The 12,916-nt window shown below is 37.1% G+C and overlaps 2 protein-coding genes across 4 annotated transcripts in view; one reads left to right on the plus strand and one right to left on the minus strand.

The window, feature by feature from the left end:
* Positions 1-22: 22 nt before the first annotated feature.
* LOC108971112 lies at positions 23-1,307 on the plus strand. 2 transcript variants are annotated; one of them, XM_018936954.1, is made up of 3 exons: positions 23-602; positions 690-1,059; positions 1,134-1,307. In XM_018936954.1, the coding sequence occupies exons 1-3, from the start codon at positions 306-308 to the stop codon at positions 1,166-1,168; spliced, it is 702 nt and encodes a 233-aa protein (XP_018792499.1). In that variant the 5' UTR covers positions 23-305; the 3' UTR covers positions 1,169-1,307. The 2 variants fall into 2 exon arrangements, with proteins under 2 accessions (XP_018792499.1, XP_018792500.1); XM_018936955.1 differs by having other exon boundaries at positions 690-1,307.
* A 1,151-nt stretch (positions 1,308-2,458) lies between these two features.
* LOC108971114 (multivesicular body subunit 12A) overlaps positions 2,459-12,916 on the minus strand; it is a 17,693-nt gene continuing 7,235 nt past the window's right edge. For both annotated transcript variants that reach the window (XM_018936957.1, XM_018936958.1), the window contains exons 2-7: positions 10,422-10,912; positions 8,478-8,636; positions 3,296-3,490; positions 3,034-3,208; positions 2,716-2,928; positions 2,459-2,615 (exon numbers count right to left, since the gene is read on the minus strand). In XM_018936957.1, coding sequence (XP_018792502.1) covers positions 2,496-2,615; positions 2,716-2,928; positions 3,034-3,208; positions 3,296-3,490; positions 8,478-8,636; positions 10,422-10,594 — 1,035 coding nt within the window. In that variant the 5' untranslated portion in view covers positions 10,595-10,912 and the 3' untranslated portion in view covers positions 2,459-2,495. The remainder of the gene's footprint in view (positions 2,616-2,715; positions 2,929-3,033; positions 3,209-3,295; positions 3,491-8,477; positions 8,637-10,421; positions 10,913-12,916) is intronic.

The raw sequence follows: 12,916 nt of genomic DNA on the forward strand, positions 1-12,916 counted from the left end.
AATTCTAACATAATCAGTTGGTTCAAATTTGAAAAGTTCGAAATTTCAGTTTCCGGTGCAATATAAGATATTTAAATCGCGATTTCTCCTATTCTTTATGCTCTGATTATTTCGTTACATCTGAAACTTTATAAGGAAGTTATACACCAGATATAAGCAAAATATATACATATATATATACATATAAAGAAGGATTATATTTTCTAATCTAGTGTAAACGAAATAAGCAGTGTGAGAAAGAGAAGAGAGTGAGAAGATTGCAAATTTTAGAAGACTAGGCAACTTTTGTATACTTAAAAGAGATCATGGAAAAACGCGATAAGAGTTGGAATATTGACACAACATTGAAATTAATTAAAAAGGTCGAACAGCAACGATTGCTGTGGGACACACATGACATTGATTTTCTGAATATTGTAAAGAAACGACGTGTTTTCAGTGAAATTGGCACAGAATTTGGCTGTATTGGTTCCGAAATAGAACGCAAGTGGAGAGAATTGCGAAACCAATATCGACGTGAAAAATTGCAATACAGTAACTTGAACGCAATGCCCTCATGGTTTGCTTACGAACATATGCGCTTCGTGGATAACCATGATTCGGTAAATTGTTTTTAGAAATCAATAATTACATCAATAATTACATACATATGCTTAACACGACTCTTAATTTAATTTCATTGCTTGCAGTGCAACTCGTTGACCATAGCACCAACATCACCAGTTTCAACAAACACTTCTATTGCGGAAGCTTCTAACGCATTCTGCCGCGCATATAAATTACAGAATAGCAAATATCCTCTGTCCAGTGACACAATTTCTGACGTTGAGCAAACACAAATAGCTGATAGGGATGAATTTGAAATTTTCGCCGAGGGCGTAGCAGCTAAGTTACGAAAAATTCAAGATCCTCGTGTTCAGCTCTGTGTACAACGCGATATCGATAATGCACTCTACGATGCATTGATGAAAAATGCAGTACCAAAACGTAACTCAATTAGTGCCCTTACAAGTTCCAGTAGTAATAATAGATATAAATCGCTAAAATACATTGTGCCTGGTATGAGCTCATTTTTTAATTATTACCACTAAATCAAAGCAAGCAAAAAACTAACAACTTCGACTTCCATATAGTGGTAGAACGGCACTTTACTGGAATGCAGCCGTGACGCTACCAATGCAGCTGCATGCAACAACGTTGGACTGCATATTAAAAATTGACAGTATCGCAAGCAATTTGTAAACAAATGTATACTAGAGCTTCTTCTGCAACCACATTTTCAATAAAATTACACATTTTTCGGCAAATTTTATGCATTTTATTTTCAAATGCTCTACAACCTTTTTTATTCACTTCAACAGACAATTTGATCATATAATATCAGTTTCATACCTTGAAAGAACAACACTACAACGCTGTTGCTTAAATTGAATTTTTAATTAAAGTTTTGTTGCTATGAATTTATTGAGTTATATTAAATATTTGCATTTATATTGGCTTTGTGTACATGTTTATTAATTTGCAAATCTAATTCAGTAACCAATATTTAATACTTTTACAGTTAACAACTAACCTACATATCTAAGTGTATGCACGACGCTAAATTTATACCTATGTGTATGCACGCACAATTTAAAGGTTACTTTTTTTTTGTATACAATAAACTATATTAAATTAAGATACGTATATATTTATATATAATGGTAGTAAATAGCTTATTTTTTCTATAAATATATGTGTATATATATGTATAAATAAATTTTCATTTGCTGTCATCGATTTTTTGATTTCACATACACGTATGTATGTTTGTATACTAACTTTCGAATTATAATAAATATTATTTATAAACTTTTTATTTTGTTATGACAAAAATTGATCACAATAATTGGTGTACATTAAAGTGGTGAGAGCGAAGCAGGCTGTTTAATTATAACTAAATGAATTATGACTAAATGAAATGAAAATATAAATCATATTAAACTATGCAGGGTGCACAATTCGGAGTTAAATGACTACTAGGATGGAAAATAGTTTGTTTGGACACTGCTGGAAGGCACAAGTACATATGGAGAAATGATAAGTTATATATAAATATTTATACAATTTAAGTTGTTTAAGAAAAATTGTGAATTAATTGTGAAAATCGTATATAGTAAAGTGGCACGTAAATTTATAGAAAAACATGTAAAATTTATAACTAGAAAAAAATTAAAGAACACAAAAAGTTTAGAATATAATTTGTTTTTTAAGTCTATAAGCAGTTTAGTTTACGCTTTTTGTTAAACACGCTATAGTCATGTAAACACTAGTGTGCATTCGAGCATAAGTTAATTAATTTTTTATTTTAAGTTTTTTTTTTTGTTTTCCATGCCATAATTTTTCCGCGACAAAATTTGTTTTAAATTCTTTAATCAATTCTTAACATTGTTTATAACAGCTAATTTGAAATTCTTGATTTTTTTTTTTTCAATAATATATTAGGTTTCTGTTGTTTATTTAAAGAATGGATTTTTCGATGCTGAGGATTTCATGGTGCAAAGTATTTGTCGCTCTAATTGAAAATCATATTCGAGTCCTTTAAGCACGTCCGCAATTTGTGGCAGTGTGGGTAACTGAAAGGAGTTGTAATTTTTGAAATTAATTAAATTTAAAAATTCATTAATATATAAAACTAATTTTGTTAGTGGACGTCTACTTCAGCTTCATACTCACTTCATTATCCGTTTGACGCTTTAGCATTGGATTTATTATAAATGGCACACCCTCAACTTCCGAGTAGGCGCCCAAAGTGCCGACACTATGACCCGATGTGTTTGTGGCGCAATTTGCAGTGCTTGGTGGGCGTGGTGCAGGCCTTTGTGGTGATTTGATTTGATATGAAGTCTGTATTTCTTCGTAGTCATGGTCGCTAGGCACAGGCGGCAGCTGCCAGTTAGTGCAGTAATAAGTGTAAAAATATATTATTAATAAATTGTACACGTATTTCCTTACAGTAGTCACAAATGCAAGTGTGTGTGTTTACATGCTTACCGGCTGATTGGGTGGGCCACCCCAATTACCCGCACCACCACTCAAATTCAAACGATTTAACGCTTTCTCCACCTCACTGCTGCCATAGCTGATACTACCGCCATTCGGTATGGGTGGCGGCGAACGTATGGGTATAGCGCTGGTTTTGTAACAAATCAATACACCATTTATATCGCTGAAATAAAGGCGAGCAAGGGAATCAGTTAGGATTCTGCCAGCTTATTTCATTGAATTAGGGCTGTTGTGTTGTGTCTGTACTCACCCAGCTAACTTGAAACCCTCCGGTGCCACTTTCAATTTGGAACAAAGTATTATGTCGGTGACTGCTTGTGTGACATTGCCGCGTTTGGTGAGTTTGTAGGCGATTTGACGTTTACGCCACGCCTTCTGTTCCGTATCGGCGGTACGTGAGAGCAGCGAAAACTCTTTGGGTGGTTGTGTCTTTTCGGGAATCACTCTGGAAATGCATGAAATGAAAGATTTTTATTAGTAAATAATTTTTTGCGGTAATGGTTTAAAAAGTTTTTTTTTTTAACTTCATGGCGCAGAACTGCAGTTTCAACAAGAAGTCACTCCCTTGTTATGTAAGCGCATTCTGAGTTTGAAGTGACCGGTGTAAAAGGCGACAAGTGGTCGAAATTTATTTCGCGGGTGATTGACTACTGTTTTGAACCTGCTGTGATTGGAACCACCCATAAGCAACCTCCTTGTCTGGTCTTTCTCTTCCTGGCTGTACACTTTTGGTCAGGCACCCAAATTAGATGCACTTGGTTACGATTTGATAGGCTGTGCAGCAGTACTATACGCTCCTGCAGTAGATGCGATTTAACTACACAAGCGGAGATCGCTTTTACTGCCGCTTGACTATCGCTGAGTGTGGCAATGCTTTCATGACGACAGTTGCATTGGAGGTTTATTTCTGCACACGAATTATAGCTTCCCTTTGTAATATACTTGAAAACCTTCCCATGGATATAGAGAGCTTGGTACGCGGTCCTGCGACTCCTGCACCAGTTCCTTCTGACATTTTCGAGCCGTGGGTGTACCAGTTTTATGGTGCTTTCTCTTAGCAGTAAGGCCAGCGTGGAATCATTCTTTTTCGCCTCATTGCTGTGGGTAACTTTAAACTTTGTAATGAAATTTACTGTTTTGGTAGAAGAGCCAGTGGTATTTTATCACTTAGATAATCCCTCAACCAAACCCTTCCATGAGTGCCTTTGTAGACTTGTAGTCAGGTCCACATGCTACTTCCATCGGAGTGTAGAATTCAGCGTGTGACCCAGGTATTTGACCATTTTAGTCATTTCCAACTCTCTGCCTATACATTCAGCATTTTTTCAGAAAAAATAATTATGTGAAGAATATCAACCAGTAAACCTCTTTAGCGTCGACAATTATGTTTTATTTGACAAGTGAATGTACTCATTAAACTATTTTATTTTTATCTATGTCTCCCATTAAATGTGTCTATTATCTTGCTGCGATTACATATTTGCTAAGTAACAGCTAAAGCACAGTTATTTGAACTTTATTTTCTAAATTTTGTAATGCGAGAACTTTTAATCACTGCACATTTAGCAGCATTCATCTTTTTTCTTTGAAAACTTCAATGACTCATTATGTTGGGAAATACTGACGCTAACTTGTAAAATATGGAAAGTTTTTACATTGAAGATATCTCGTATATTTTGTGTTTAATAACAAGCTTTACAACAAGTTAATGATCGACTGCAAAATTTATACATTTATAAACTTATAATGTATTTATAAATATAAGTTTACGTAACAGCTCAAATAACATACACATTTTTAATATTTCATAATGAAATTATTTTACTTTTCGCATCGTTAGCACAGGTACATGTACACATTTATCGTTATATCGATAAAAACAAGCAATTAACTTCTCATGCAGCGACATTTGCTTTCATAAGTATGTGCATTAACGTTATCTATGTGTTGGTATTGATTATTTATAGAAAGTATTAGTACTACTACATTTTTTATTGCCATTTACTGTTTATTTATACATATCCTCATGAAATAATAAAATATAGCAACAAGCTCAATCGCGATATAAGTCCAAATCATTGTTTGATGCTCTTCCGAAGAAGTTTCTATGTCGTTACAGTCGACAGTCGACAGTCGACGGAGTACCAGTGGGTACTGGTAATCATAAGAAACAACTGACTTCACATGACGAACATGCTCCGTAAAAGACGAAGAAACCGGAGAGGTGATGGGTATTGTTTTCCGGGTTGCACAGGGTGTGATATACGTCGCTTACTCAGACGAGGGTAAAAAAGCTATACGCCTTGTTCATTTTTCCGCCGTTTGGCGAAAAAACTGCTTCTCCGTCAATACTCCTCAACCATCGGTTCAAAAACGCTCCTCCATTCACCGTGCTGTCTAGATTTGAGCGCTTGCTTTGGTTTACAAAGTGGAAAACTTCAGTTTTCTTCTTCTTTATTGGCGTAGACACCGCTTACGTGGCTAAAGTCGACTTAACAACAACAAATTCGTTTCTTCTTAGCAAGTGCAGCGAGGTATTTGTCCACCTGATCTCTCCAACGGAGGGGAGGTCTATATCTTCCTCTGTTTCCACCGGCACCGGTACTGAATCGAAAAACTTGAAAGCTGGAGTGTTCACTTCCATCCGAACAACTTGATATAGTCAGCGCAGCCGTTGTCTCTTGATTTACATGAAGTTATGTATATCAATATCGCCGTATAACTCGTATAACTCAAATTCCATCGACTGCGGAACTCGCCGTTGCCAATGCACAATGCCTGTCTGAAAACTCGCTTGTTATCGAACGACTCGGATAGGTCTTTCCCGAACCTGATGAAGCTTTTGGTCCTGCTCAACTTACACAGCCGTATTAGCTTTGCGTGGATTTGGAATTCCAGACATAACGGCAGTTCCTTTACGTGCTGTCGAAAGCGGTTTTAAAATTGACGAAGAGGTAGTGATCTTCCTTTAACGGGCCTTTTCCAAGATTTAGTGCATGGTTGATAGCAGATCTTCCAGATCTAAAGCCACACTGATAGGGCTCAACCAGTTATATGCTTTGTCAAGGACGCATTTCTCAAGGTAATTAGCGCAGATTGTGGGGTTTGCCGTTTTGTGGGTTGGGCAGAGCACACATCTGAGCATATCTTGCAAAGAAGCTGATGCAAGCACCTTGTCAGTTCTTCGCCGCCGTATTTGACTCGGCCGGTAATCCATCGGCTCATCCATTGGGAAATCGGGCCCGCCATTTGCAGGTGTTACACCTCCATTGCAAGCTAGAGAAATCTTGCCTCCATAACTCCAGTAGGCTCTGAACATTAGCCACTAGATAATCATTTTGGGTCTTGAAACCTTCCGTTAGTCGCCGCGCCTTTTCGTAGAAGAAAAAGTCAAACGCCGGTTAAATCGAATGAGGGAAAGCGTGTTTAAGAAGGAGCATGGCTGGGTGAAGGGTATCGAGCTAACAGGAGACTATATTCAGAAGTAAATTTTCCAAAATCGCGTTTCTTTTGTAGGTTAAGGGGGTATTCGAGTCTAGAACTTTGAAAAAAAAAATCGTTATTTTAGTGACGCAGCGTGCAAACCGGCTCTGCCGGAATGGCCGTTAACGAAATGTAAGTATAGACTGCCTGCAGTTAGACTCAAGTCTTTAATCGCGTTTTCCTCGAAACTACTATTTTCAACACTTCCGACATGATTTCTCAAGTTCTAATGAACCGATTAACTTGAAATTTGGTGTGGACCTTCTTTATATATCTCTCTATGGTTGAAAGTAGGATTTTACAAAATTTCCCAAAATCGCGTTTCTTTTGTAGGTTAAGCACTAATTGGACCAATCTCGTACGAAGCTATCAATGCATACAGAAACCGAGTAGACAGCTACTCACTTAGACAGTAGACAATTACTCACTTACCTTGAGATAAAACATTATCAAACTCGAACAATTAGATCAAGCCTCGTTGCACGCCAATTACGGATTATAAACAGAAATCAATTGTTTGTTATTTGTTTGTAATTTCCTTATTTTTTTAAGCAAGCTCCAGAAAACAATAGTTTTTCGTTTTTTTGTGCTACAAATTAGATTGTAAGCCTAGGTAAATTCGCACAGGTGCGTCTGCGTTCCCAATTAAGCAAGTTTTGAGGCCTGACTCAATCAGCAGGCATATTATGGAAAGTAGCAAAACAAAAGAAAAAACAAATAAAATTATGTCCACATTATAAGTTAGGTTTATGGGGAGCTTTACCATAGCATTGCTGTTGTTGTTTATTGTAAATTTAAATATAGCGAATTAATTAGTCAAGGTCTCACCCAGTTGTATACATATTGAACTGGACAAGTGATAGTCAATTATGCAAACAATTGCTTTGATGTGGTGCCAACGGCGCGCTACTACAAGCCTTATCAAGCTAAAGGTCTGCTGATACACAAAGTAAAAAAAAAATAACAAAAAAAAGCAAAAAAAAAAATCGGAAAGACACAGAAAATGCACTTTATTGAGTGCTTAATGCAAGTGAGAAGCGATGCGCAAAGCATCAAGTGCAATTGAATATAAGAAAGTGTGCAAAAGGGAATACAAAAAAGAAAAAAAAAAATAGCACGAAATCAAAAACAAATTGTTTAACGAAAATTATTAATAAAAGGCAAAACAAAAAAAAAATAGCTTAGTCTATTTTTCACCAAGCATTTCATTCACTTTACGTGCACATCCGCTCATTTTCGAAAAAAACAACAAAAAATTAGAAAATAAACAATTTTGGTTAATTAAATTTGTGCAAACAATGAATGCACTGTATACTCAAGCAGTTACGCACATCGCCACACTTGCACATTATATATGTATATGTATATATTAGGGTGCTTCAACAAAGAAAAAAAAATCAATCCGAAAACGGTTGCCGATTCGACAGCTGAGACCCTGGTCCATTATGATACCTAAACACTCCTAGCTAAGTATTGAGCGAAGGACACTCAACAAGCGACAAAGCCGCTTTGGCTTGCCAAAAATTTGTCGAGGCGGCTGTTATTAACACAGGTTGTTTCGCTAGATTCGTCGAAGATATGGCGGCCAAAAGTTAGACAATTTATGATAAAGTGACTGGATGTTTCAATTTTACTATCCTCTAGGCAACTTTAACTGTTAGCAGCTGGCAAAAGATCTCGCCGTCGCACAGGAGCTAGTTATTGATCTGGCTGTCTGCTAAGCTCACGCTAAATAAAGACGACAGGGGAGACCCAACTCGGTTCCAATCCGATGTAATCAGAACAAGGCACTCCTTTGAGTGTGGTAATAGTGCGCCTGTTTCGTGAGATTTCTTTTTACATCAAATATAAATATTTGAGAGGGTGAAATGAAAATTTCCTTTTTTAATCACCCTAATATTGATGACTTCATGAGTATAATAAATAATTCATTTAGGTTGTATACTCACTTGAGCGTCTCCACCACATACTCTGGCAAGCCCTCAGTCTTTGATAAGCATAAATAGCGCGTATTCGTGTGTCGGACGAAGAGTATATTTTCACGCCATAAATCTGCATCGGCATCTTGATCATAAGTACGATGTATGGGTGTGAAATTCTTGGGGCATCTGGAAGTTGTGGCAAAAAATATGAATTAGAAGCAGAAAATATGCAGTTTTAAATAAAAATAAAAATATTTCCACAGACTTGCATTTGCAATGCAATGAAATAGATATCGAAAGCACGCAATCAAGTGCTACGCGTGCAAAATTGCTGGGAATGAGTTGTTGTTGCATAAGAAGCGTACATTTTAATTTTAAATGAAGTCAACGTTGAAGAACAGTGGGCTGGCAGTAATTAATAATAGAACAACACTGGCAGCAGACAGCACGAATGCGCCATGCCAAGCTATTTCTGGGAGAGTACAACCTTGAAAGGTTTAAGGAAATTATCAATCTCAAAATTCCGCCCTTGCGGCGCTCTATAGTAGGTAAAGCAATTTGCAGAAGCAGGCCCAAAGCCCTAGGTTCCTTCTACGTGGGCAGGGATCACATCATCTCAGTCGCGCTCATCAGGCTCTTGGAATTGTTCAGGATGCTGGACTTTTGTAACAGTATGTGATATAGGGAAGGTTACAATAGACTATATATGTGGCAGTGCAAAGCCTGCAAATTTATTATCTATCCATGAGAGTGGTGGATTATGCAATTACTGCATTTTTTTTTAACATACCTAATATTTTCAGCTTAACAGAGTACCGGCACCTCAATAATGACTTTTTGTCTAAATTATTAAACTTGAAACCAGGTTTACTACTTAATCTAACAATAAGAAATTAATATTGCCGTGGTGCAAATATTTTTCTAGCATAAACTCCACTATTGAGTCACTGTACACTACCTTCTCGTATATACTGAGTAGACACAAGTGTATCGAAGAATGTTAGCAGCGTCAAAGTGAAGGCGAAACTGCTACAAATAATACTTAGTTAGGGAATTTCAAGAAAAATGCATGCATGCGGAAGCAAAGTAGGCTAATTATGCGACCACAAGCACGAGTGCCCACAATAGCGGCGAGCAAATACATAAGAGCACCCCAACGTTAACAGCAAAACTGAGCAACGACATAAGTGAGTCCATTAGCCAAAGTGTAGCTAAGAATTTGCGGGCAACAAGCAACTGGCACGCTTTCTTAGACAACCATCAAATACATTGTAAAGAAATTGGCTCATGGCAGCACTTATTTGCGGCTTACAATGACTTATAAATGGCGATTTTTTAGAGTTATAGAGTTTATATCTCTAAAAAAATACAGAAAAATCTATATTTTGAATTTTTTTTGGTTTGAATATCAGTCATTGAACAAAATTTGGACGGCTTCTTTTAGAGGTACAGGCGCTAAGGTCCAATTCTGCGCCACTTCTTTAAGATAGTCGGTCGTAGCTCAGTAATAAGGTGGCGTATCTTTATTAACAACTGGTCAGTCAGCGCTTGACTTGCAACTATCCTTCCAACAAGTAGTCAAACAAAGTGAAATTGAAATTGTCGAGACAGGTGAATAAATCGGGAACGATTCCCTTGACTCAGAGTTCTCAGGGTAGCCGGGTTGCTCTGTAACAATTTTTTGTAGTTTTTTCTCATTGCGTTCGGGGAGGATAAAGGATGCTGTTTTCTCTCTGCGGCGCTTCTCAGGGGGTAATAATTTTTTAATACCAACAATGAAATGTGAAATAGTTAGTTTGACACCTGAATGCACATAAATGACAGCCAGCTGATTTAACAGCTATCCGCATACGAAATCTTTCTCTAAAAAACACACCCTTTATAGACAACACAACAAATACATATTTTATATACAAAAATCAATCTATAAACATATACCAATGCATGTATTGCAACGATATTTATACGTACTTCTCATAGTCCTCGACAATTTGCAACGACGTAATGGGTCGATTGTCGGGTAAAAAACTCATTATGGAATTGATGACGTTCTTTTGTGTGGAGAGCGCACCGACTGAGTTGACGGCATTGGGTGATGTGGTCACACCGATACCACTCTGTATATGCTTGCCGGCTTTATTCATGTTGTTGCTGCTGTTGCTAAACTGGGCTTTTGCGACGTTGAAGCAGTTGCTGCGCAGGTGAGGGCTTGCAACACGCGAAATTATTACCACTGCTATTCAAGTATGTGTTGTTGCTTGACTTTTATTGACAGTTGCTTCGTACGGCGTAATCGTTGTTAGATCGTTTGAATGCTTGAATGATTGGAATAATTTATATCCGCTAACTTTTGTTCTTAATTCTTTGTTTTGTTGAACACACTCAGCCATACAAAAATATGTGGTCGCGGTATTTTTGCAATTCTGCGTTGCCTAATGTTTTCTGATATCTTAATTTGTGTGCTGAAAGTAAAGAACAGCAGAGAGGAAAAAAATTAATTTATTGTGATTATTAGAAATTTTTGCATAATATAAATTCTGCACGTCTATAATAAGTACGCTAGTTGATTATGCAAGTGTGTACGCTGATTGATTGATAGCGCAAACACACACATATAAAAATGTACATTAGGGTGTCCGTTATTACCGAAGTTGATTTTCATAATCTGAACAGTTATAACCGTTATTACCACGAAGTGTGAAAGAATATATTTCGCGCACTTCGCTCAACTTATGGTCAACATAATCGGCCTACTCAGGTGTACACGAAGACAGTGGAGAGTCGATTTGGCGCCGTTCGTAGCAACATGGACTGACGTATGGAACGACTAGGCGCCTTTTACCGCTTAAAATCAAAGATTGAAAAATACAGCTTGTGTAAGAATCAAATCCGCTGTACCTTCCTAAGCGATATCGCTTCGCTCTATGGGCTCTTGAAAAGTTCCAAGAAGATCCGACCTTTTCGAGTCAAATTTTGTTCAACGATGAGGCCTATTTCTTATTACACAGTACTACAGCTAACCGGGGGGGGTGAGAAATTCCAAGTCAAGGTGATGGTACTTAAAAAAAAAACTGACACATACGAACGAAAAATCCCTTGAGGGTTTTACTATACTGACCTATTACCGTCACCCTGACTTGGAATTTCTCATCCCCCAGACAATAACACCAAAAATGTGCCACAGTGTTATTAACAAGCAAAACCGGTATTGAAACTCTATAAACATTTTTTTGACGGTCGCCGTCGAAGAAGAATTACCGTATATGCCATACAAAGTATATTAGATTTCACTGCGCAATATCACTTCTAACGACAAGAATTGTTTCACCGACCGATATTCCTCCTTTTCCATTTCTTTGTATTCAAATTCAAATTGTGACAATAGCCTTGTACCAGAATACTGCACGATAGTAAATTTGTCATGCGATAGTGGACAACAGGTGATGACACTCGTAATACAGTAGGATGGCTATCGATAGTATAGACGATTCCACACAATTATCACATAAAGAAGTTGAGCCGGATATCATCTTTCCAAGGGCTATTATGTCTGAGGTCCTATTTACATAGGTAATTTTTAAGACACGTTTGACATCATTGGCTCAACAGCAGCAGGGTTACTTCGCATCTTCTTGATCCCCGCGTTGAACTCAAGGCCTGATGGAATTTCTCTCCTGCATTTGCTCCATCCAAACCATAACTCGGTAAAGCGGAAGACGTGCAAAGGATAGAATTATTCTAAAACGTGCTCAAGCCTTAAGCCAAATCGGGAGTGAACCACACACTTCTACGTCTGTGTAAATTGCACCTGGTTCGAGCCACCCACTAGTTGTATACGAAGAGCCCGAGTTGCCACATGAATCGTGAGTGACTCTTGCCCAACTTTGTTTGACATACTGTAGCAATAATAATAAACAGATATGCAGAGAGGAGTGATGCTAAGTAAAAAAATATACACAGTAGCTGCTAAAAACTCCATGGAAACCAAACAATGTATGAATCATAAGACGTATCTATGATAAATAATAACAATAAATTTTTTAAACAAAAGCAGATTTTAATACGGATAAACAGCGTAAATAAGGGCAACAAACTTTAGAAAAATGCCGAGAATTCGCGTAAGTTTCGAGAAGAAGCAATCTGAACAAAAGATAAGAATAAGATGTCACTGATAACGCGGAATATAAAATAAACAGTTTCAAATGATTCTACATATAGACCTTTTTTCTTTATCAAGACTTTCACTAGAATTTTTGTATCAATACAAATTTTGTGGAGAAAAAACTTCTCGAGTAAATAATTTCAGAGCAAGTGTGTGTGCTGAGTGGCAGGAGCGAAATGTTTTCGTCTCTATTAATAGTGGCCTTGGGAGACAACGAAGGTGAAAGTGATGAACTGAAAACTAATTTCTTATGTCTTTTTAAGAACGTTTACGAGCTCAGCCTCAGCAAAAAAAATTAAAAAAT

This window comes from Bactrocera latifrons, unplaced genomic scaffold, assembly GCF_001853355.1.
Source record: "Bactrocera latifrons isolate USDA-ARS-PBARC rearing strain unplaced genomic scaffold, ASM185335v1 scaffold_324, whole genome shotgun sequence".
NCBI classification, from domain to species: domain Eukaryota; kingdom Metazoa; phylum Arthropoda; class Insecta; order Diptera; family Tephritidae; genus Bactrocera; species Bactrocera latifrons.